This window comes from Eubalaena glacialis, chromosome 7, assembly GCF_028564815.1.
Source record: "Eubalaena glacialis isolate mEubGla1 chromosome 7, mEubGla1.1.hap2.+ XY, whole genome shotgun sequence".
Lineage (NCBI taxonomy): Eukaryota > Metazoa > Chordata > Mammalia > Artiodactyla > Balaenidae > Eubalaena > Eubalaena glacialis.
The window spans coordinates 98,365,176-98,389,772 of record NC_083722.1 but is presented as its reverse complement, the minus strand read 5'-3'; the positions used below and the strand labels follow the sequence as shown (position 1 = coordinate 98,389,772).

At 37.7% G+C, this 24,597-nt stretch overlaps 1 protein-coding gene across 4 annotated transcripts in view; it reads right to left on the bottom strand.

Moving 5' to 3' along the window:
• CNTN6 (contactin 6) overlaps window positions 1–24,597 on the bottom strand; it is a 150,125-nt gene that overhangs the window by 101,083 nt on the left and 24,445 nt on the right. For all 4 annotated transcript variants that reach the window (XM_061195540.1, XM_061195541.1, XM_061195543.1 and 1 more), the window contains exon 3: window positions 8,714–8,809. In XM_061195540.1, the coding sequence (XP_061051523.1) occupies window positions 8,714–8,809 (96 nt within the window). The remainder of the gene's footprint in view (window positions 1–8,713; window positions 8,810–24,597) is intronic.

The window sequence follows — 24,597 nt, the reverse complement described above, 5'->3', positions numbered from 1 at the left end:
AAATCATTACCATTTGGCTTTTCTTAATTAAATGTATAATTCATGAGCCACTTAAGTTGAAACCATTGAATTTTTAAATACTTTCTCCACCGTCTATGGCATTTATGTTATTGATGATTGTGATGTATTTTCCCTGTGATGATTCAGCAGGAACACTAGAACTGAATGATAATAGGTCCTCCCTGAACCATTGTCTGTAGTTTCACGTTGACACCATCCTCTACAATTATTATTAGAAATGGAAGATCTGCAGTAAGCAATTGAAGACTGTCTGCTGCTCTGTCAAGCATACAACAAATCCTGTTTTCCCCAGAGCATGAATATGTTTTAACGTCTTTTACAGCCCTATGTCTTGTACTGTGATATTTAAAATACAAACACAAAAGTTATATGCAAGTATACCCATTATATGGGATGTAATTTTTATTAGAGGGGAAGCATCTCATGTGAAAGAGACCAGTAAAAATAAACACTGACACTGAGAACTTCTGTTGGCTCTGTAGAAAGGATCTCAAAATTGGTAGCATGTTTCTTGAGGCAGAAAATAAATGGGTAGAAAAAAGAATTTGAAGCAGAGTTCTCAGATTTAGTGGCTAAATCCCCTCTTTGGAATATTCCAGTATGAGTGTAATTTACTGCAAACATTGTGTAGTGCTACAGGGTAAAATGTGACTGGCTCTTAGGTGGTAAATCATGGTTATGCCAGCTCAGTGGTAAAGACCTAATCCAAGAAGAATAATTCCTATTCTGGGTTGAGGTCACTGATATTGGTACTGAGCAAGTTTATGATGCAAGCCAGAAAGCTGCCCCAACACCTTTATAATCACTCCTATTTGAGCTCCCATTTGTTCCATAATTACTGCTTGACCACCTAGATTTTATTCAATACCTTTTGATTTATAGCACCTCCTGTTTGGAATCATGGAGATCACTGCCTTTGTGGCCTACAGACAATCACTAAGTAAAGGCCCTCAGAGTTCCTATGATTCCTAGGTTCCAATGAATTCTAGGACAGCATCTGTACTGGCAGATGCTTTCTGAAGAAGGAATTAAAACCTAGCCAGCTTCTGAATAAACTTCAGGGAATCCTCCAATTCTAAGGAAGCCTGGACAAGTCATGGGGGATAATACACAAGGATTAGATGTCCTCTTTCCTCCTCAATTTCCATCCTCCATGGGTGAGCTTAATAGAGTGAATGTAAGAGATGGGCTAAACCAGTGGTTCTCAACCAAGGGTGATTTTGCCTACCTGGGGATATTTTTAATGTCTTGAGCCATTTTTCATGCTCACAATTGGGAGAGGGGGTGCTACTGGCATCAAGTGGGTACAGGCCAAAGATGCTGCTAAACATGTTAACAATGCACAGGACGAACCCTATAACGCAGAATTATCTCATCCTAAATTGTCAGTAGTACTGATATTGAAAAACCCTGGGCTATTCAGATGGTAACAGGCTGTAACATGAGTTCCATTCAATATGCTGAAAAGTAAGGAAAACATTCTTCCTGGGAATGAATGAGATTCTGGATGTGGAGAGAGGGGGTGTAGAGCATGGGACCTAGAAGAATAAACTCTGGGTTTTTGGTCCTACATGCAGTGGGAGAGCCATAATCTTTCTGGTTCTCATACTGTACACTAATTTTAGGAAAATCAATCCACCTCTCTGGATGGTGTTTACATATTCTCCAATAGAGTTCAGAACACTTGCTATCGCTTTGTATACTTTATGCAGTAATTATTAAGTGTCTGCTGTGGCCAGGTTATGCCTGACAAAATTAGGCAGTAGAATAGATGCAGTGGTATTTAGATAGGATCCTTTGAACTCCAGATACATGATCTTGGCCAAGTTAACAGTAACCTCTTTAACACAGTTACTCAATTTGTAAATTGGAGAAATTTTTCTTGAAAGTGTTACATGAGTCGAGGTATGCCAGATCCTGAGCTGAACGCCCAGTGTATAGTAGGCACTCATTATCTTTCCAATCATATGGTGTTAGATACTATTTACATATGATAACTTCCAAATTTGGTTCTTCAAACCTTTCTTCCTAGATACATCAATTCAGCTGCGCACTCGAAGTTTTCGCTCTGAAGTTAGATATTTGAAAATTAACGTGTCTTATAATAAATTCCTGATTTCCCCCATCCCAAAACCTGCTCCCCCTTTCTTGGCCTCATCCCTGTACGTGAAACTGCATTCTTCCAGCTGCTCAGCCTAAAGACCTTGGAGTTATCTTTTACTCCTCTCTTTTTCTTACAATCTACATTTAATCTTTCAGGAAGTTATTTCAGCTATACCCTCTAAATATACCCTGAATATGGCAACTTATCCACCTGTCCACTGCTATCATCCTGGTTTAAGCCACCATTAACTCTAACCTGAATCACTGTAATCACCTTTTAACTGCTTATATTGTTGCCCCTTGATGGTCTGTTCTCCAGAATAAACTATTAAAACTGAAAATCAGAGAAAGCATGTCTTTCTTCTGCTCACTATCATGCAATGCGTTCTAATCTCACTCACAGGAAACTCCAAAGGCTGTAAAATATCTTCAAAGTAGTGCTTCCATCCTCATCTGCTCTCCTGTTTGCTCACCCTTCTTCATCCACACGGGCCTCACTGCTGTTCTTCCAACGTGCCAGACACAGTCCTACCACAGGTCCTTTGCACATGCTACTCCTACTCCCCAAACTGCCTTTTCTCAGTGTCTCACTCACTCCTTTAGTTCTCTTCGCAAATGTCAATGAAGGCTTCTTTGACCTCTGAGTAGACAGCAGCCACACCCATCATTCCCTATCCCCTTTATTTTTCTCCCTAGCTTTTATCACCATCTGCCATACTTATATTTTTTATTATATTTGTTTACGGTAAGATTCATGGAGTGAAGGACTTTGTTGCTTTGTTCTCCGCCATATCCCTAAAGCTCAGTAAAATGAGTGGCACTTAGTAAGTACACAATAAATATTTGCTGAGTGAATATATAATAGAAGGTCAATAATGATGGTTATCATCACTATTATTATTATGCTAACGAGCAGCTGTTGGGCCTATCTGCCTAAATAATTTACACATTCAAGCAACATTCAAAAGTAATATTGTCACTGCCAATTTGACCTACCCACTAAGACAACACCAGTGTAATTTACTCCAGAAACAGAAAAAAAAACACCAAACTAATTGGGAGGAAGGGGATATGAAAGTTTAGCATGTTTTCTCAATAGTTATCCTCTTTATTCTCTAACACAATTTTGAGCCTTTGCTGGGAATGATTGTCAATTTAAGTTGAATCGTCAACATTTTTATTGACTCAAATACAAATGCTGGGCTCAAACAATAGTGCTATCTTTCTACTACAGACATAGATGCTCCGAACTACTGGCATAAATTCAATTGTTCTACAAACCTAAAAGTTGTATCTGAGGAGAGAATGGAACATTTCCTCTAAAACAAATTTTAAACCTACGATTTTTATGAGCCCAGGATTGAGTTTTATATCCAGACAATAAAGGGAAAGAATGTTCTTTACTTTCAATATGGTGAAACTATTATTTCACAGTGAAGGTGATTTTAATTGTTTTAGACAACATGTATCATTTCTACACTGTCATTTTTAAACAAAATTTCACGTGAGGTCACGCTCATTCACTGTACTCATGAAGATCTATTGACTGCTTATTTTCATATTCATCCAATAGCTTTGTCTTCAAGCGTTTTACGTTCGTTTCAAAAATTTAGAGGAAACTCTGCTTTCAGTCCTTTTGCAGATGACTTACGCAAAATCATTGTTACAAGTGACTGAGGCTCTTAACAAAAGCTCACTCTTGAGGTGGGTGAGAACTCAAGGTGCAAGGACCTCTCTGCATAACAGTTCAAAGTCCACCTCGAGGCTGTGACCCCTCCCCCACATGAATTAGTAAAATAAATGTTCTATTGGTTCTTTCCACCACATGAACCTGTGTTTAGAGGAATGACCTTAGAACCCTCCAGAGACATAGTGGAGGAAAGACAAGGGTTTTATTTAGCTGACTCTCCAAATTTTAGTTCTGCTAAGCACCAAGAAGCTAAGTAGGAGAATTGTATTTTTCTGAGACAGTTATCCAAATTAAGGATAAGAACTATAACAGATAATGGAAGGAACTGTTAGATATTGTGTCAAGATAAGGGAAGTCATGGGCGACCAATAGAGTTTAGGAGAAAAGAAAGTGAGGTCTAATGGGAAATGAAATGTTTCAATCCGATGTGTTCTTTCCACCAAATCTTCAGTACAACTTACATTTCTCTGAAATATTTTGGAGTTATATATATTTTAGGAGGATGGAAAGGAGGGATGAGTCTGCCTCTGCCGACATGGATTCAGTCACATTCATGGAGCTTATCTCTAGCTAGGAAGTAGGATTAAGGAAGAAAATACACTTCTCTCCTCAGAGTATAGGGAATGGTTTCTGTTTTGTTTCCAAATCTCACATTTCTAAGGGGTACAGCAGAATGTGCCAGTTTTGTGTTCTGGCATTATTGCCTAGGTTCCTTTTCTTTTCCACTGTGGGTACGTTTCTCCTAGAATAACCTTTATCTGTAAATCGTCCCTTCCTAGATGAGTAGCACATCTGCATTTGTGGTTGCCCTAAAAATTGTGTAGGAAGCATCCACAAGAATGCCTACTCTGGATTCAGATCTCCTTTGGTTTATTTGAAAGAAAGGATGTCCATATAACAGCACCTGTTCCTTTTGGTTTATGCCAGTTTCTCTATTTCATTGAGTTGTAACCAATTATTTCTGTGGGAAATCTGTTTACACACATTTTTTCTTTTGTTTTGGTCCTGGAGCTATTCTTTGCTGGGTAAATTTATAGGATTCAGCCTAGTTGATAATTTTTCCTACTCTCCTGTAGGTTTTTTTTTAATATTATAAAACACACTGAAATGTATTTGATAGGCCTTGTTAAGAAAAGAATTTTCAAGTTTTTTGTGAATACACTAGAGAGAAAGCACAAAGAATTCAGGATGTTCTGATAATATCACGTTTAATATGATTTCTCCCTTGTTACTGAGCAACTTGAGGGATTCACTGCTGCTGACCAGGTACATACAGAAAGGCAACATAACCGAATTGTCCAAAAAATGATGTAAAAATTTCAGCCCTAATGGTCTTCTATCACTATGGAATCTGTAGCACTTTTCTTTATGAGAAGCTTTATTGATATTTACAGTGTATCTTTGCTTTTCACACACCGGATATAAAAGTAATTTGGCCATGCCAACATTTGCTCCATCCTGCCCTGCTAACCTCATCTGCCCAAATTAGTATATTTCTAAGGCATGTTTTTGTGACTGCCAAGTGTGCAAGCAAATATGGAGCCTTTAGAGAGATGGAAATAAATGAAGGCAAAATTTTTGGAAAGTGTATTATGGTTGACAAAATTCTAAACTAACTGCCATTGACCCCTGCCCACCATCTGAGTATGATGGGATTAATGAATATGGTGAGATGTCACTTTCATGATTACGTTAGATTAGATGGCACAGTTGACTTGGAAAAAGTGACTTTATCTTTAGTGGAGCTGACCTGTTCAGGTGAGCCCTTTCCTGGGATGGGATGCTTCTTGGCTAGAGAGATTTGAAGTATTAGAGGGAACTGATGCAAAGGAGGTTCTGAAAACGGAGAGGCGTGTGGATAGCTTCTAGAAGATGAGAATGCTTTCGACAGCTGGCCGAAAAGGAAACGGGGACCTCAGACCTACAACGTACGGAGCTGAATTCAGGCAATTGCCTGAATGAGCTTAGAAGTGGATTCTTCCTCAGACTCTCCAGAAAAAAAGTCATCTGGTTATGACCTTGACCATAGATACACACGAAATCTAAGGACAAATTACAAAGACAGACAAAGATAGACAATGTCTGTCTCTAGAGTCAACCCACTTTAAACCAGCTGTCCATTAATCCAATTTAAAGGTTATCTGACCAATATATTTCTCTTCTTTCTTGAGGTCTTTCCTGGCACAATTCACCTTCACAAGAAGGTGAGGCAGGAAAAAGAAGAATAAAGAATTGTTTTAATGAACCGGTTAAAGACACTCTCAGGGCTCTTAGCAGACCTGAAGGTGTAAGATTCTTGAAACTAATAAACAACTTGAGGTTTAAGAATTAACTATAGAGTCTTCTATCCATAGGCATTTTTTGAAGTCAGAAAGTCCTGGGTTGGAATCTTGCCTTTATTTACTAACTGAAAACCGATTTACTTAGTCTGAGTCTCAATTTCCTCATTTTAAAATTATTATTAACGTATATGTATAGCTGATTCACTTTGTTATAAAGCAGAAACTAACACACCATTGTAAAGCAGTTATACTCCAATAAAGATGTTAAATAAATAAATAAATAAATAAATAAAATAAAAATAGAAAAAAATTATTGGAATAGTGGGAATGAGAAAATAAATGGAAAGTCTTATAGTGCTTGCTGATGGTAACAATTCAACAACTGGTAGCTCTTATTACTGTTGTTAATACTTTATTGCATTAATTTAATGAATTAATTACTTTATTAATACTTTAATGAATGAATGACTATTTGTATAATTGGAGCAAAAGGTGTCTGTTAATATTCCCCTCAGTTTTGATCTGAGAGAGCAATAAAGGACAAAAGAACAGTATCCCAGCATTCCTTCCTTTGTAGAGATGAGGAAGCCATGACTCTCAGGAAGAAAATTCTTATAATACCTGGATGAAGTCAATATTGACAAATACCTTTGGAATCCTGCTAGAATATTTCATATTACATAATCGAATTTGTTATCAGGCAAGTTTGTCATAATTTGCATGCAACAGGGATGCATTATTCAGTTATGACGATCTTAATTTAAGGCAGGTTTTGTATATCTGTTATTTAGTCTTATGGCATTAAGCAGAAAGGCACTGTTATAATGAAGGACTTATATACGCTTTAAAAGATCAACATATACTTCTTCATTGGTAGGTGGCAAGGTGAAAAGGGAAAGCTTCTCCTAGTTGATGGCCTTTTTAAAATATATGACACTCATTTAGAAGTATTCTACATGTCTGTTATTCTTATTTAGAGTAAACAAATTTAAAAATAATCTTCGATTCTGTCAAGTCTCTTTGACCAATGTCAGAGTATAAAATGACACAGACCGACAGCACAAACGAACATGATTTGCATGTCTTGTCATCTTAGATTATGGTACTGGAAAATAATTTTCCTATTATTAAAAAACAAACATCATCACATTTTTGTGTGCTCTTATTTTATCTCAGATAGCATTGAAAGTTTTGTACGTCTTCCCTAATATTTCAGGTGAGCATAGTGACATACCAGTCTGTAACAATATTGAATAAAAGTATTGTTAACTTCCAGTTAGTTTTTTTTTTTTTCTTTCTTTTTGTGTCAGCATTTCACAAGGTTGTATAAAAATGAAAGTAATGGCAAAAATATTTTCAACTTTTTAAAGGATCATAAAAAAGATTTGGTTTAATATTAGAAGAAAAGTTGCTTTCATTTTATTTTTAAATATTTGTCTATGTGTTTCCAAAAATCCTCCCATTCCAAAGTGGAAATCAACTATAACAGAGGCAGTGGTGGTTAAGAGCTGCCCAGGGTCTGGGACCCAGTTTGCCTGGATTTGAAGCTTGGCTTCACTGCCTACCAGCTGCATGACATTGGACCAAGTACTTAACCTCTCTCTACCTTAGTGTTCTCGTCTGTAAAACAATAATCATTATAGTATCTCCCTCGAGTAGTAGTTGTTGTACAGAGTTAAAAAGTTAATACATGTAAAGTATTTAGGTGTGTACTATGTAAGCACTTGCTATTATTATTAAGCTAACTACAATATAGTCAGTATGATATCGGATTGTACTAAATGAAATGACTTTATGGATATTTTTACACTGAATCCTCCAGGATCACAGTAGGTTGAGAATCTACCAAATTGTACCAAACCATACAGAATTTGAGAAAATGCAGCCCCAAGGGCTTGCAGATCAGTGGGTGGTTTAGATCCCTGGCAACAGATTAATGCACTGGCTAATCCAGATTCTTCCAAAGTAAAGAATGGCATTTATTGCTTGATTTTCACCATTGCTAGGAGATATTCTGATTTAGTGCCATCCAACTTTTGCTTCCAATTAGGGGGTAACTTTCCTCTTCCAGTAATTAAGGTGAGGTCGCCAAAATGAGTGTTGGCATTCGCTTCTCCATAGAGCCCGATAATAAAAATAAAATAACAATGTTAGCTTTCTTTTTTAAATAAAACACTAGCCATTAAACTAATTGATTTACATTCATTAACTCATTTAACATTCACAACAGTACTATAATATAGGTATTAGTTAGTGTCTCCACTTTACAGGTGAGGAAACTAAGCCTAAAAAGGTTAAACAAATTGCCCTTTGTCATGCAGGATGACAGGCAGCAGATTACAGCTGTGGTTGTTTCCCTGCAAAGCCCCATTTCTCACACGTGTGTACAGAGCCATCCTGCATCTCCTTAAGGGCATATCTGTTGAGTGGCTGATTGAATAAATATTTTTAAAAGAAAAATTTGGATTAGGACTGTTTGGATGCAGCAAGATGAGCCCGAACCTTCCTGGTCGCTTAGATTTGATGAAGGGCTACCATTGGCTCTAAGAACTGAAGTGACTATTTTATTCCCTGAGTGGCTGCCTGAATGGTGTGACCCAAAATAGCCCCACCGTACCTCCAAAGTGTGGCGGTGGACCACAGAGAAGCACCACACCTTGACCTTCTCGGACGGACACTGTGCTTCTTGTTTTGGTTTCAAAGTCTTCAATATCTGAAAAACAAAGAAAAACAGGTTTAGAACTCGTTATTTTGCTGAGAAAAATTTTTAGAAGAAAAACTTATTGTTAACAGTAATGAACACTCACACTTGTCTGACCAGAAGTTTTAGTTGATGGTCGATTGCTGTACCCTGGTTATATTTCTCAGAATTTCGTCTTTCCTTCTTTTATTTTAATGCAGTTAAACAGAGTATATGATAAAGACATTTGTTAACAAAACTCACTTTTTGTTTACTTTTATTCTCCCAGGCAGCCTGTAGCCCGAGAGGAAATCTTTTAAACCCAGCACATATTTACTTTTCCTTCCCAAGGAAGGTGTGATTTAAAAAAGGTATGTGGCAAGTGTGCTGCAGTCTTCTAGCATCTAAGCTTAATGGTAACCATTTTGATGTGGGGATGAAGTCTGTGAGAAATTAGCATGGAATGTTGTGAGGGACAGAGTTTTATGTGACTGAACCAATGAGAAGAAAGGTATATTTTCTAATTTCTGTTGATCTACTCCTTCACAAAGCAGCTTCACAGTCTTATATGAAGTGTTGTAATTTCCTACAACACCAAAGAATCATAGATATTCAGTGCTGGAAGACAGCTTACTAGCTATCTTGATAACCTATCCATCTGAGCTGTAAATCGTTCAACATTCCTAGAAATGGTCACCCAGCCTCCAGGAAAGGCTAATGTCTGAACCTTAGTTTCTTCACCTGTAAAATCCCTTTTATTCATTCATTCATTCAATCAGTCATTCAGTGTTTTAAAAATTTTGTATTAAACCCCTACTAAAAGATAGGAAGGGTATTTAAGGGCAGAAGATATATTGGTAAATAAAGCAGACTTGTACCTTGCCCTTATTGTGCTTACTAATAGGAAAAGTAGAAGGCCAATTAAAAAACGTGTGTGTGTGTGTATAAAATATACACATTGCGATAAGTGTCATGGGGTAGAGGCTGCTAGTTGTCTACCAAAATCTACTCTCCCTTCTTCCATAGTAATAGATTTATAGAACAAATACTACACTTTTCTAACCAAAAGATACGTTTCCCAAACATCTTTGCAGCAAATAGAGTAAGCAGAAACTTCTCACATATTGTGAAACTTCCACCTATTACATTTGAGAGGAAATATCCAAAAAATTTAATGTTCTCCACCTACCCACCCAATATCACCGCCATCTAGATGGCCAATGACGTGAAAATATTGAAGGTAAAAGACCACTAGCCTGGGTGCTTGAGTGACTGCATGGAGCAGAAGCACAGCTGATCTTGACCACCTACTTTGCATTATTATATTAGATATTAGTACATTTCTATCTTGTTTGAGGCATTTTGGGGGGCAGGAGTATTTTAAGTTTAATAACTCTTATATATGCTTTACTTTTAATAATGAAAATATTTGCCCAAGATGGACTCTGCTTCTTCCCAACTAAATCTCTTCCCCTTCCTCTTCAGCAGTCATTAGCCTTACCTGTGATTAGGACCTGGAGTGCCTTGTACATTACATTTCTTCTAGAGGATTTTTAAACAAATATTCCCCCTTTCTTCTTTGGCCATAGAAAGACTAAATCAGCCTACATATGTTGGTACCATTGATGTGAATTATTGCCTTGCCTTGGGTTTGCATCATTTTACGTGTGACTCATTAAGAATCAGGCTAACAAACTGAATTTAAAACCAAAAATCAATATATTGATTGTTTCTATTTCGAGCAGTAATAACGGTGAGGATTTTAAGGGGTTTTTTTTCCTTACTATTATCATTGAAAGTTCCCATTAAATTGTCATGACATTTTACTGATCACAAAAACAAAAACTGTCACAAAGGAGTAGTGAGAAATTGAATGAGTCTATGAAATTAACAAGCTTTCGATTAAATTCCCTGTGTCACATTGTCAGTGTTCCACGCTCACAGTAACATCAATCATGTTTTCAGTGTTAATCAGAAGCCATTATAACACACTGTTGATAAGACTATGGGTACTTTAATATATTCTGTGTTCACTTCCACTTAAATAGTATCCACTTGTAACATAATTTCTCCATGCCTTATGACTACAATGGCGTTTCTATTAGCTGACATGAAAGGAAATCAACCTCTTTCAAAAGTCACCCAAGCTCTGTTAGCAATCAAAACACAGTCATTTGAAAATAGTACTAGTTCACAGGTTTTAATTAATAATTCAGATTTTAAAACTGTTTAATAGCACACAGATCATAGACAAGATCTAATTTTGCTTTATCTAAATTAAGTGAATTTAAGTACCATTTCACGTGAATGTACTTTGAATAAGATCTGTTTTAAGTATCCAACCTGTATTTCACGTACCTTTCTGCTAACCAGAAACATGATATAATTCAGATTATTTTGAAACAAGGTTCACTGAAGGTGGCCATACATGCATTCAGTGAAATTTTCTTTGCTCTGTAAGACCTTTAAAAACTCCAGATTTATTCTTCTTTAAGGAGAGGCCAGAGAGAACCACCTTTTTCTATTTTTGTCCTATCCATTGTTTGCTTAAGAGAAAAATAGCTTAGTATGAATTGTTCCCTGAGTCTCAAATTCTATAATATTTGGAGAAATTCCCATAAACCAGAAAGGTGACCTGCCCAGGATGTCCTTGTGCTCAAGGTACAAGTCCTGCTGTGCTGGTTGCTATTAAAGACCCCAGTTGTCGAGGTTGCTCTCATTAAGCCATTCTGATGACCAGGGCTTATTGGATCCTGTGGTTTTATTGCTGGTTTTGGAGGAAGCATTTGGCAGGAGCATAAGCAAAAATGCATTCACAAACAAGGCTCTGTTCCAAAGGCCAGCAGGAAGTGCCTGAGAATGGCCCATAAAATGAGCTTTAAAGAATTACTGGGCCATTTGCTCTCTCCTGGAGCAACCAAGGTGCAGTGGAGGGAAAAGGGCCACCAAAATGTATTTAAAATTAAGTCCAAGCAATGCTAAGTATTGCAACGCCTAATTGTAAGGAGAATACATCTTTGCAGCTGCCACTTGTAGGAATGAATCTCAGCCCAATTAAAGCGAGAAAACTGTGTATTCGCTGCCAAGACCTGAGGATCACAGTCAGAGGATGTGCTTGGCGGTGCCAGCCCCTGTCACAGAAGGAGGCTAGTGGTTTGCCAACTCTCATAAGCTCGGAGGAAGGCTGTGGGTACCCAGAGTTTATTGATCCCGACCAAGAGAACAGCACCTGAAAAGATAGGGATAGGAAAAAATGTTCACCAGGAAAAGGTCCATGCTTCAAGCAGGACATAGTGTAGTTGAGTTGGCCAAAGTAAAAATAATACTATTAATTGCACCTTTCTCTATTTGCTGTGCATGAATTATTTTATTTTAGTGTTTTAAATCTTCTTTATTTTTCTTTCTTTCTTTCATATATCAAGAATAACTACTAAGTGCCAGACACTCAGTGAAGCAGTTTCATTGAATCTTCATGATGATCCTGGAATATAGGTACCAACGTCACATTCATTTCACAAAGGAGGATATGAGGTTCAAAGAGGATTAGCAACTTACTGAAGACCATATGGTTTCTATTCGTCAAGACAGAACTGAAAAGGAGATAGTCTGGTTCCAGGGCTCACACTCTCAAACACCAGGTTATTCTGCTTTCCAGATGTTAACTGAGGTCTCCCTGCCACTTACAGCATATGAAATGGCATAAACTGCCATTCCATTTTCAAACAAAGAAACACAAAAGCTCAATGCCTTTCCAAAGGGTTCTGCAAATTGCTGGGTTGGGGTAGGGAGTGCTGTATTGCTAGGTTTTAGAAATAGCTCCCTTTCTAATATCCTTACTCCTCTGAATCCTTGGGTTTTTTTCCCTTCAGATGTGTTTCTTGATTTACCTCCACTCTCGTGTCCCTGCAAACAAGGAACTTAGCCCCTTATCTTGACCTTCATACATAGATATACCCCCTCAACACACACACACACACACACACACACACACACACACACACTTGAAGCACCACCATTATCACACTTTGTGCCTCTGTTGTCAAGCTTATTGATTTAGTAAGATATGACCCAAACACCTTAAAATCAAATATTAGGTATTTGATTCTTAAAAGTTATTTTGCTCCCCCTTTCTGTTGCTTATGTCTGTTCTCTCTCTCTCTTCTCCAATTTTCCCACTACAGCCCTCTCTTTGAAGAGCAAGGGAAATCAAAATCTTCCCATTTTCCTCTGCAAAGAAGTTCACCTCCCTCCAGCTCCCACTACCAACTCAGAAATTGATGGATCTGCCCTAGTTCACACTGCTTATAAGAAAAGGAAATAAAATTCAATTCCATATATCATCTCTCTAGAGGGCATTTGCTTAACCACCAGCCTTAACTGCCTCTCTAGCTAGAGCTTCACCCAAGGCTTAACTGCCTCTCTAACTAGAGTCTGACCCTAGACACAGGCCATATGATCTGCCCTCAGACCAGAGACAGTGCTCATTTTCTCTCTTTCCACACCTCAAAAGCAACTTCAATTATGTGTTACTTTGAGGACATTAAATCTGATTTTCAGCCCTAAGATTTCTTTTACCCTGCTCCTGGCTTTCCACCAATCAAATTTTGTTTCCCCCCTTTGCAAATCCTTCCGAAGAAGTCTCAGCATTGAGATCCGGTGCTGGAGTAAACAAGACCGAAGAGCATGTGTTCACCTTTGTGATGCAGTTCTCACGTTGGAGGTATGTGTTTTGTTTTCACCTATGGCAAAAATATCTTGTTGGAGGAGGAGAAGCTGATACTCTGCCCAGTGAAAGGGAAATGGTGAAAGATACCAAGAATAATTCTCTAGTTCTGCATTAGTCTTGCAGAATTCCCAGATATAGTATATGCAACTTTTGCAATCAAAGTACTCTTTTTGAATCTTAAGACATTATAATAAGGTAATTCTGAATTCATATCTCCATTAATTTTCCCCTTGGAAGAGGACCACTCATGGAGAATACCAAAATTGTTCATGTTACTATTTCCTGTTTCCTGGTGGTTTTGAATAAGCTGAAGTTCTTGGTACTGTAATTAATTTTCCCAGATCTTTATTAAGTGGCATGCAAAAATATCTCTACTTAGACCAGTTTCCTTTTCCACCATCATTTTCAAGATGCGATATACTCAGTTACAGAGTTTGTGATATTACTGTGTTTCCTAGCACAACTCAGTAACATAACATGACATAACCTAATAAAGCACAGTGATACTGTCAAATTCTATAAAAGAGGCAATAGCTAAGTCTTGATATTGGACATAAATTTGGAATGGTAATATGCAAGCAGGAAGTAAAGAGATATTTTAAGAGATTCTGGTGTCAAATCCATTTACAATCCAAGTTAAAATTCCTCCTTTTGTGGTGTAAAAGTATTTTTATAAAAATTCATAAATAAATGGAGAGAAGTGAGTCGTTTCTTGGTTTCCTGAGAATAATGAATCCACTGAGAACCATTTTCTTACGGTGTTTAAGAAAAAATATATAGGATAATAGTCAGGAGGGGGGGTGATAGGTTTTTTCTATCAGCCCAGCATCAAGGTTTTCAGAGAGAAAAGCGTTTAATAAACACAACAAGTAAACAAATATGAAATAATTGGTGTATTATAATATACATGTAAGACTGGATTTGAAATTCTATAAATGGACTCATTTGTCTGATTAATGGTGGTAAGAATAGTGTCAGCTATGACTTAAAAAAAAATACAAGTTTTAGGCATGACCTGTCCTCTGTCTTGCTTATTAAGTTTGCATATTCCCTATAGTTAAAACTAAGTGAGAGAAGCGGAAGTGAAGGATGGAATGATACAACTTTGATAGCATAGGATAGACTGGATGTGAGATGACTGAAGAGTTCAGATCTTCAGTGTTTCTGAAAAGAAAAGAAGCAGTTTAAGTAGGCATGCAAAGATTAAACAACCCACTAATGAATTCCGTACGAGGTTATTAGTGATAGAACAGAATGATCAGACTGTGACCAATGATCAGAACGATTAAGAACACAGGTTTAGGATCAGACTGTGTAGGTTCAAATGTTAACCTCACCATGCTAGCTGTTGATACAGGGCAGATTAAATATTCTCCATCTCAGTTTTTGGCGCTTTAAAATGAAGCTACAGGGAATTCCCTGGTGGTCCAGTGGTTAGGATTCCACGCTTTCACTGCCATAGGCTGGGTTCAATCCCTGGTCGGGGAACTAAGATCCCGCAAGCCTCGCGGCCTAATTAATTAATTAATTAAAATGAAGCTACCAAGAGCACCTGTCTTAGAGGAAAAATGATATAATGTCTTTTAAATGTTTAGAAGATGTTAAGTACTAAATAATAATGTTGGGGACTTTGTATTATTAATGATCTACCTACACATCACCAAAAGGAGGTTGTTTAGAATTTTTAAATAGGTTTCATCTTCTGTTTTCATCTCAGTGTCTGATGATGTAACAAAACATATTTTCTTGAAGTCTGAGTATGGAACTCCCTTTTCTGCTCACCCAGTGGCCAGCTCAAATGCTCAGTGAATAACTGAAAAAAAAAGGCCTAAAGTCAAAGTACATGAATTTTATTCCAAGCACTGCCACATCACATTTCGTTTTACTACAGAGAATGTTTCGCCAACTTGACAGGAGTTATTACCTGGAGGGTCATTGAACCTCTCTGCCCAGAAAGCTACACAGCCCAGCTGGAGGCAGAAGTAACCTCTTGGCCTGGTGTGTGAGTAGCCAGAAAAATCCTAGGCTCCCCTGCTTCTTCTTGGTCTTGGATTGTGCCTTTTGGCACTTACTCATTTTCCCATCTCTTGTTCTACAGGGAGGATAGTGCCAGTACCTTTTTAGTCAATTATCTCTAAAGAGATTTCTTAGGGCTATTTGTGCTCCTTGAGATTAATGAATGATACAAATATTGCTCAAGTGCAAAAAGAGGAGTATCTGGAGTAGGTCAAGTCCTCAGGTGAATAAAGGATGCACTGCAGCATGTGGGAAGATGTGGACTCAGCTGTGTGTGTGTGGGGGGGGGGGGGTGGGGAGAGAGAAAGAGAGAGAGAGAGGGAGAGAGAGATCAAGGTAGTCTTTTCTCCAGAATAAACATTTGAGGATTTTGCTGAGGAGCCATGAGTGACAGAGAGAAAATACATTCCATTGTGAACACCAAAGTAGCTAATCCAGAGGACACTGGTGTTTAAATAAATTTCAGTTAAACATTTGAATGCATCAGTGAAGAGCTTGGAGGGTTGCAGTGAAAGGGGTTTCTAGCACAGGGGAAGGGAATTCTTATTTATTGACATACTTCCCAGTTACTGGAACTTTATAAACATCATAACATTTAATCTTAACAGTGACCCTGAGATGTAGCTACTATGACACTATTTTATAAATAAACATACCAAAGTCCAGAAAGGTTAAGTAACTTGCCCAAGGCTACACAGCTAGAAGAGGGCCAGAAAGGGACTCCTAGCTAACTCTGACTCTGGAAGCATTTTCAGCTCTTCAGGATACCACTCTGGTCATTCCATGGAGGGAGAGGGAAAAAGCAGAGGAAAGGGAGAAGGGGAAAAGAAGACGGCAAAGCAGAATTTCTTTTTATCCAACAGTCTTCCTGCCTTTTTGGGAAGAAAATCGTAGCCTGGTACAAAAGTCTTTGCACGTTGTAGCAAAAAAGCCAAACTGACCGCTGGCCCCCCCAGAGGTCTGAGGGAGTTTGGCCAGAGCCTCAGCTGTAATTACCTCCTGTCCCAGATCATCAGCAAAGGGGGCTGGAGTATTAGTTTTGGTGGAAATATGGTGAAACTGTGTCCTTTAGGAACAATCCGACTCTTAACTCCCTTTTGACCCACTTTTGTGATGCTCATTAGAGTAAAAGGGAATAATTTCCTTGAAGTAAGTCTCCAGGATCTTTGATAAGAGGGATTAATGTGAACATTTACAGCAACCAGAGTCCTTTCTGAAAGAAAACATAATAAGCCCTTTTATTCATTGTGATGGTTTAATCAGAATGTTCGATTTCAAAATTTGCAACCTATGTAGAATATAAAAGGTGGAGTTTTCAAGGTAATGGAGCTGAGCCCCTGGCTAAATGTGTTACTACTCCTGTTTATACAAAGAGTGTGAAATGAGAGCACTTTTTCAAACACCTTGCACACACTTAAGCTCTGAGTTTACCAGAGTTTTTATCCTACCGACTTCAATTTGCAAGAACTTGCACAACTGGAATTAAGGAGATTGACTTCATGATTGTTGCTAAATACTGGGGGGGGTTTTTGTTGTTTGTTTGTTTCTATCAAATTGTTTTACTCTGAGCAAGGTCTTTGGAGTCACAACTACAATCTGCATTTTCTTTGCACCTTTCACCAGCTCAGCCCTCAGGGGAATTGAGGGTCAGTGATAAGGACTTTTGCATGCATTGTCATTTAGAGACAGAGAGGGAGAGACAGAGAGAGAGAGAGCAGAAGCCAGAGCAAGAATGTGTACCTAATTTAAATAAAACCCTGTTCTTTTTCCAAGCACTTTCACTTCTTTCATCTTTGTAACTACTTATAGTAACCTTGACAGGTGAACAGGAAGGATATTACCAATGTACAGGATAGGTATACTTGGTTCTATGGGCAGTGCACTTAAGTGTTATACAAATAAATATTTTTAAACTTTAATTGCTGTGCATTGCTTTTTTTTGTGCATTGCTTTTTAAAATTTCCTTCTATTTATGATGAATGACACCAATTTTCTAGATACAGTGGTGATAAATATGTCCTTTTAAACAAATGTACTTACTAAAAAGTCAAAGCAATTTGATTGGGAAAAATAAATAATAGTATATGTGGTACCTGGATATTTCAGACCCCACGAAATTAATGTATAGATGCCTGAAGTTTGGGGATGATTTAAGAAAATGGGCTGTTTGAGCTCCAAAGGATATGGTGGATCAGGAGACAGGACACTTTTGAGAGAACCAGAGTGGTCTGTGTTAGGAATGAGCAGGGATGTGGTTGGGAGGTAGGGGTGGGGGAAGAAATAGAAACAAAAGGAAAATCAACTTACAGAATGCTGAAGGACTTTCAGAAAAAGACAATTCAACTTAAAATGGCTTGTGTTCTTGTGTCAATATACCTTTCCTCCCCCAAACTTCCACAAATGTTTTGATACAAACCAAAAACAATGTGAATGTATTTAGCAGTGCTTTATGTGGGGGACAGAACTAAAAGTTCCATCCACTCTTGGGTCAAAACCAGGGTGAAGAAAAGAGAGAAAAGTGTAAGAGGTAGTGCAGAGACAAAGCTGGAGCTGGAAGCGATGGTCAGAATGAATATCTGTCCACTGGGGTATGCAGGAATCTGGACACTGATTTTCCTACAGAACAGTGAGTAGATTTTATCTAGACTTTAAGAGGCAGAAAGTGCCAGCTGACAGGAGTTTTGTATAAATGAAACTGGTCTGAGTCATAGTACTTGTTTCTGACAAAGTTGAAATTGGTTCTTTCAGTCTCAGCCTCATTCTGACGAATCTCTCAGGATCCCTTTAAATAGCTGCATCTCATAGACAGGTGCTCGAGAAGTATTGGTTGATTTAATACACTGAAAAGATAAGTGATTTGCTTGCATTTCATTATAATTTATTATAAGAATCTCTTAAATGTAGAGTTTGTTCATTAGTTCACGTATTCATGAAATTATTTATTAACCCTACTCAGCTGCAATTGCGTGTATGACTTCCTTGTACAAAATGAGCATATGGGCTTGTTTTTGTATTCCCAGTACATAACACAGTGCTGGCACACAGTAGGTACTCAATAAATGTTTGATTAATGATTATGAACTCAGAGAAATAAAAAACGACTTTAAATCGCTTACTAAATTATTTAAGCCTCCATATGATATGGTCCTTCTTACCACTTCTTTTCGTCTGCTGTTCAGGAAACTCCATACACAATGAACATTTTATTTTCATGTTTCTCAGAACACAATAGGTTTCCTTCCCTTTATGGTCCTCGGCCTTTTTCTTCCTTCTTCTTGAAAAATTCCTCCCAGATCCCTGCATCGCTGGATTCTTTCTAACATTCAAATCTCCACCTACATGCTACCTTCTTAGGGAAGCCTCTCTTGGCCAAACAATCTAAAGTAGCAGCTCCCCATCACTCTCTGTTTTTCCCCCAAAGGTCTAATCACTGTCAGAAATGATGATTGGTTTAATTTATTTCAATTTTTGCGAAATAGACTCTAAGCTTCAAGAGAAGAGGGACCTCGTCCTCCCTCAGTAACTAGGTCAGTGCTCACAAAAAGCAGGTATTGAACATGTTTAATGAATTAACAAATAATTATAACTAAAGCAAATGTGTGAATGCAAAATACTACATATGGAGTCCAGCATATTTTCTTCAGGAATTGAGAGGATAAGAACAATTTTTCTTGGATCATAGAAGATTGCAGAGAGCAGAGGCTAGGATGTATTCTGAAAAAATGATGTTGTAGCCAGACTCCAAAATGGCCCGCAGTGAACCTGCTCATGGTATCCACTTCCTCCTCTAGTCCCGTCCCACCACATTTTACTAGAATCAGTCTGTGTGACCAACAGTATGGCAGAAGTTATGGCACATCACTTCTGAAGTTTGGTTATAAAAGATCATGGCCCAGGAGAGAGAGACAAACCCATGAGCAGAGGGGACGTTTATTTCTTTTATATAAAAGGAAAGAGTGTTCACATAGTTGAAAGATAATGTTTGGGCTTTGGATTTAAATAAGCTTGTGTTTGAATTCAGCTCTTGGATTTATAAACTGTAAGACACTGAAAAGTTTACTTCTCAGCTCTTTTAAGTGTTACTTAATATACTTATTATCTGATACCTAAAGGATATTCAACAAACGTTTGCTGAAAAGAAGAATGGATGGGTGAATCTAATCTATAAACATATTTTATAATAATTATGTTATTGGATTATCGTGAGAATCAAATGAAATGCTATAAGTAACCTGTTGAAATACTATGTCAAATAGTCCTCAATAAGTTATATAGTTACCTAATAAGTATGCACCATTATTATGCATATTTTGCACATGAAATGCTAAACTCCAAAAGCTTAAGAAAACTTGCCAAAAGGTCACTGAACTAGTAATTAATTGTTGGAGCTAAGATTCTAATTCCAAGGAGCTACAGTTTTTACCACAATGCCGTACTGCCTAAATGATGACCCAGTTGATCTAACACATTCTAATTTCTGCTACAGTCATAATCATGTTCATTGTTTGATCTGGGTCTCTTTGCATGGCAGGGACAGAAATTTACTTAAAGAATTCTAAACTAAAGGAGGGGGCAGGTATAAAGTTATCAAGAGAAATCATGCCAACAAAGTCAGAAACGTGTCTGAGAACAGGAAGGCCAAAGGACAGCTGTTCCCTCCCTCCATCTCCTTTTTCTTTTTCCAGTCGTCATGGTCTTCATCATCTCTGCTTTTCTTTGAGCATCTGCTCCATTCTCTTCTCTGCAGATCAGTCTCCTTGTATTTACTTACAGTTCATGCACCCTTAAAATCTCAGACTGCATATTGTTTTGGCTTATCCTAACCGCTCTATACACTTCTCAGCTCTTGAACCTACCATGAAGTTTGCTTGTGTCTCTTATTTGAGATTTTTGAGATGTTTAATGCCAGACATCTGTGACTATAGAAAAGAGGTTATCCATCCAGCAACCTAGGTTTGCTCTTTTACAAGGCAAGCAGAAACTGTAATTATCATCTTCAGCATAATGATTAATCAAGGAGATCACTGTCCAATTGCCTCAATTAGGTATTTCATTTATTTTAAGGATAGAATAAGTACAGTCCAATCACTTATTCAGTAATCAGAAACAACTGAAAAATAACCTATTTACTCATAGAAATAGGAGGGCCAAGTATATGGAAAACATAAAACTGCTATCTTTGAACTTTTACGTACCCTCTTACCTTATTAGATAAGTCTCTGTGACCTTTTTAATTAAAACTGTGTAATAGATGTAAATACCAACAGATTTCTTGAATTTTCTCACATTGTGACTGTCACTTAGAAAACCAAAAGTAGTGTGATTCTTTCAAGGTATGATTGTAGCAGCCATTGTAGCTCAGCCCATCTAGGAAGTCACCTGACAGTTTGGGGGACAGTTACAGTTGAGAATTTGCTACCTTCAGCACTTGGGTCTCGCTGCCTGAAACTGCTCCGTGGACTTCTTTATTCCATGAGCATAGTATGACTTACATCCCCTGTATGCCTGCTGGGGATTTAATGTCCTCAGGAGTGACCCTCAACCCAGGAGGTAAGGGAGTTGGTAGGTAAGAACCCTAGCTTCCTTGCCCTGTGGTGGGCAATCGTGTGGTGTGTTCTATACAGCTTCTCAGAGGGGCCCACTGTACGGAGCCATAGTTGCCCACTGTGATAACCTACTCCTGAGCTTCCTTTTCATGGGTTTTCTGTCTTTCCTTTATACTTTCCTTGTCCTTCACCGTGCTTCCTGAAATTACCTTCCAAGTATACTACCTCATCCAAATCCTGGTCATGAAGTCTGGTTTTGAAGAAAGTCAAGCAAACAGAAAGAGTATACTACAGACATTTAGAACAAGTCTTATCTGCCAATTTATTAAGCAGCTACTCTTTGCCAAGCACTGCTCCAGAAGCTGAAAATGCAGCAATGAACTAAATTGCCAAAGAGATTCATCTCCTGTGGGAATTCCATGTTTCTCTCATTTTTTTCTTTTTCATGGCACACATGGAGTTTTCTGAAGCTTCACATTAAGTTTGAACAGCAGAGAATATGATGCCTTATAGAAACAAATCAATTTTTGTGTTTCTTTCAGTGAATTATTACCTAAAACACCAAATAAGGGGAATTTATTGCTGTTGTTACCACTATTAAAATGTCGACGAGAGGCAGAGAAACTCCTGATGGTATTCAGCAGCCCAAACATGCTGCAACATTAAACATCTGCCCTGAATCCATCTTTGGTACTACATAGTTAATGGTGTAAAATATTAAGACTCACCTCTGGACTGTAAGAGGTGCTGTGCTGCATAGTAAGTACAGATGGAGCCTCCGGATGCTTTGAGTCTGAACCCCCATCTGGAAGCCACAGGCAGGCAAGGCAATTGGCTCGCCAAAACAAAAAATGTTTTTGATATTCTGTTTTTGAAAAGTTCTCTTGCTTGTCATCACAGAGTCACTTACAATCAGGGAGCCAGTTTTGTATTCAAGAGGTTCTCTTTCTATCAGCAAAGGGTTTATAGGCACTTTCACTAAATTGCTTCTCTGAAAGAAGTAGTCAGTATCTCATCTGCATTGGCTTAAGGATATCTCTGCCTAAAGACAGAGGGATGGCCTAGATGACCCGCAAAGAACTCTTTATGCCTCAGAATCTGTGAAAATTTCTTCTAAAATTTTGGTTCACATTCAAAGCATTTTTGGTTTAGATCATTGAAACACAGACTTTCTTTACTCATCTAAATAAAACATAACTTTTTAACATACACTTTCACATACATCATATACTTTCATGTGTGTGTATGTTTGCATATATATATTTAATTATATGCTATGTATTTTATATATTATGCTGTTCATGATTTTGTATATTAATATATCTGTACAAGCATGTCTCTATTTAGTAATTCAATAGATCCTGAAAATAATGTAGCTATAGAGCCAGTGCTGCTCTAATTTTAAAAATGAGACAATTAGGACTCAAAATGCAACTTGCCCAAACTCATACATCTTATAAGTGATAGAGCCAGTTCATTTAACTCCAAATTCCTGTCTCTTTCCAACATTTCATGATGACTTTACATATCTTGTATTTAGTCTTCTGTACTTTTCCCCTACCAGTAAATTCGTAATTAATTTTCTCCAGATAAAAATGTAAACACTTAAATTTAAACAATAATAGCAATCTAGGATCCTGTGAATAATAAGCTAGAGCATTATGTCATACTTCATTTTTTTTTTTTTAATTAAAGGAAAAAAAAACTTATTCACACACGGAAACATCTCACCGAAATGGATTTTTGTGGGATCTTCATTCCTACTGATTAATTAGAAAAGCATTATGGAATAAATGGTTAGAAAGCTTGGGTCCCAGGATGAGCCTGACTTCAAACATCCCTGTACCATGTCCTAGAAAATTACTTGATCTTTGTCATCTTCTGCTTATTTATCTGTAAAATGGGTTTATAATAGTTCCTGCCTCTTAGTTTTGCTAAATGATATGAGATTTTGAGTAGATGCTCAATAAATGTTAGCTAACCCCATTGGCAGAATGCATCTAAAAAAATATTCTGTCTCTTCAAGTACTCAGGAAACTATGATGACCCACAGCTAAATCCAGTCTACTGCCTGTTTTTGTAAATAAAGTTTTATTGGAACACAGCAACACACATTTGTTTATATATGGTTGCTGTCACGCTGTAACAGCAGAGAGCTTGGCCTGCAAATCAAAGGTATTTACTGCGTGTCTCTTTACACCCCTGGTCTACCCCTTCACCAACACTCCTTCAGACTAATATCTCGATCAAGCCTGGCTGATCTTTATGTGACACAGCCAAGAAGAGGATCTGAGAAAGGAAATTGAAAGTACCCCAGACAAAGGTAACTGCACCATGGAGCAGATAAAAGCCAAACCTAAGAGCGTCAATATGAACTGGAGATATAAATCCTCAGGCATCCAGCGATATTAGAAGAGTGGTACTAGGGGGAAAAGTTGAGAAAGTTGACTTTTAACAGCTATGATCCCCAGACACAAATGAAACTTCTTTTATTTGAAAAACTAAGCTGCTTCAACCCACAGTTTTTTATTAAAGGTATTTATGAGTACTCTTCCAGTCCCGCACACAGAAACCATGCACCGCCTGAGCCAGGCCACTGCACGTTCAAGCTTTGTGACGCATATGAAGCGAGATTTACCTGCATTACAGCCGTGAAAGGGAAATAAATTCGGTGATTTCATTACTCTCTGTTCAATGAAATCCTTATTTTATTGCTGAGCTTTGACACTTTTTCCAGAACCTCAACTATCTTTCCTCTCACCCACTAAGTAGCAGCAGCACCAAAAAATAATCTGGACATCTGGATATTGCATTCAATAATTTATTGGAATCTCAGTCATACTGCTACAATGAAAGTAGAGGAGATAAAAATAACTTTACCCATACAACAAATAAAGGAATTGGAATAATAGTCTTTTTCTTTTTCTCTCTCTCTCTTCAAAATATTAAATTTTATCAATCAGAATCTAACAGCTCTGGGACCAGAACATGCTTTGTTGTTAACAATATCTCAATCACACATATTGCTTTTCCAATACAACTTTCAGGCGACTGATTTGTGATAAAGCTGATATAGGAAATGCAGAGGGGGACAGACATATAGCCAAATAAATCAGGTTAAAATGAAATTGATGGAATGGACTCAAAGGCAACTCTTCACTCACTTTCTCCAGTTTCAATGCTGCGTTTGGTCTTAATGGCTGCCTTTGAAACCTTTGTATCTGACCTATTCATAGGAAGAATAAAGCACCGAAAACTACTAAGATCTAGGCAGTGCTGCCTTTTTAAAAGTTTGTCTTTAGTTGATAAACAGGCTTTCTCCAGAGGAGAAATATCGCCCTGTGGTACAGTCTTGAGCTTTTTAGAACAGTTTACTGTGTCACCAGCCAGTGTTACAGTCTACCAGGAGGGGCAGGATGAGGGCAGAAGGGAATTATTTAGGGTAATTAGAGTCTTTACTCTTGATTACTACATTGTACTGCCTCCACAGCAAATAACTACTTGGATTTTAAGTGGAAAATGGGCTCTGTCAA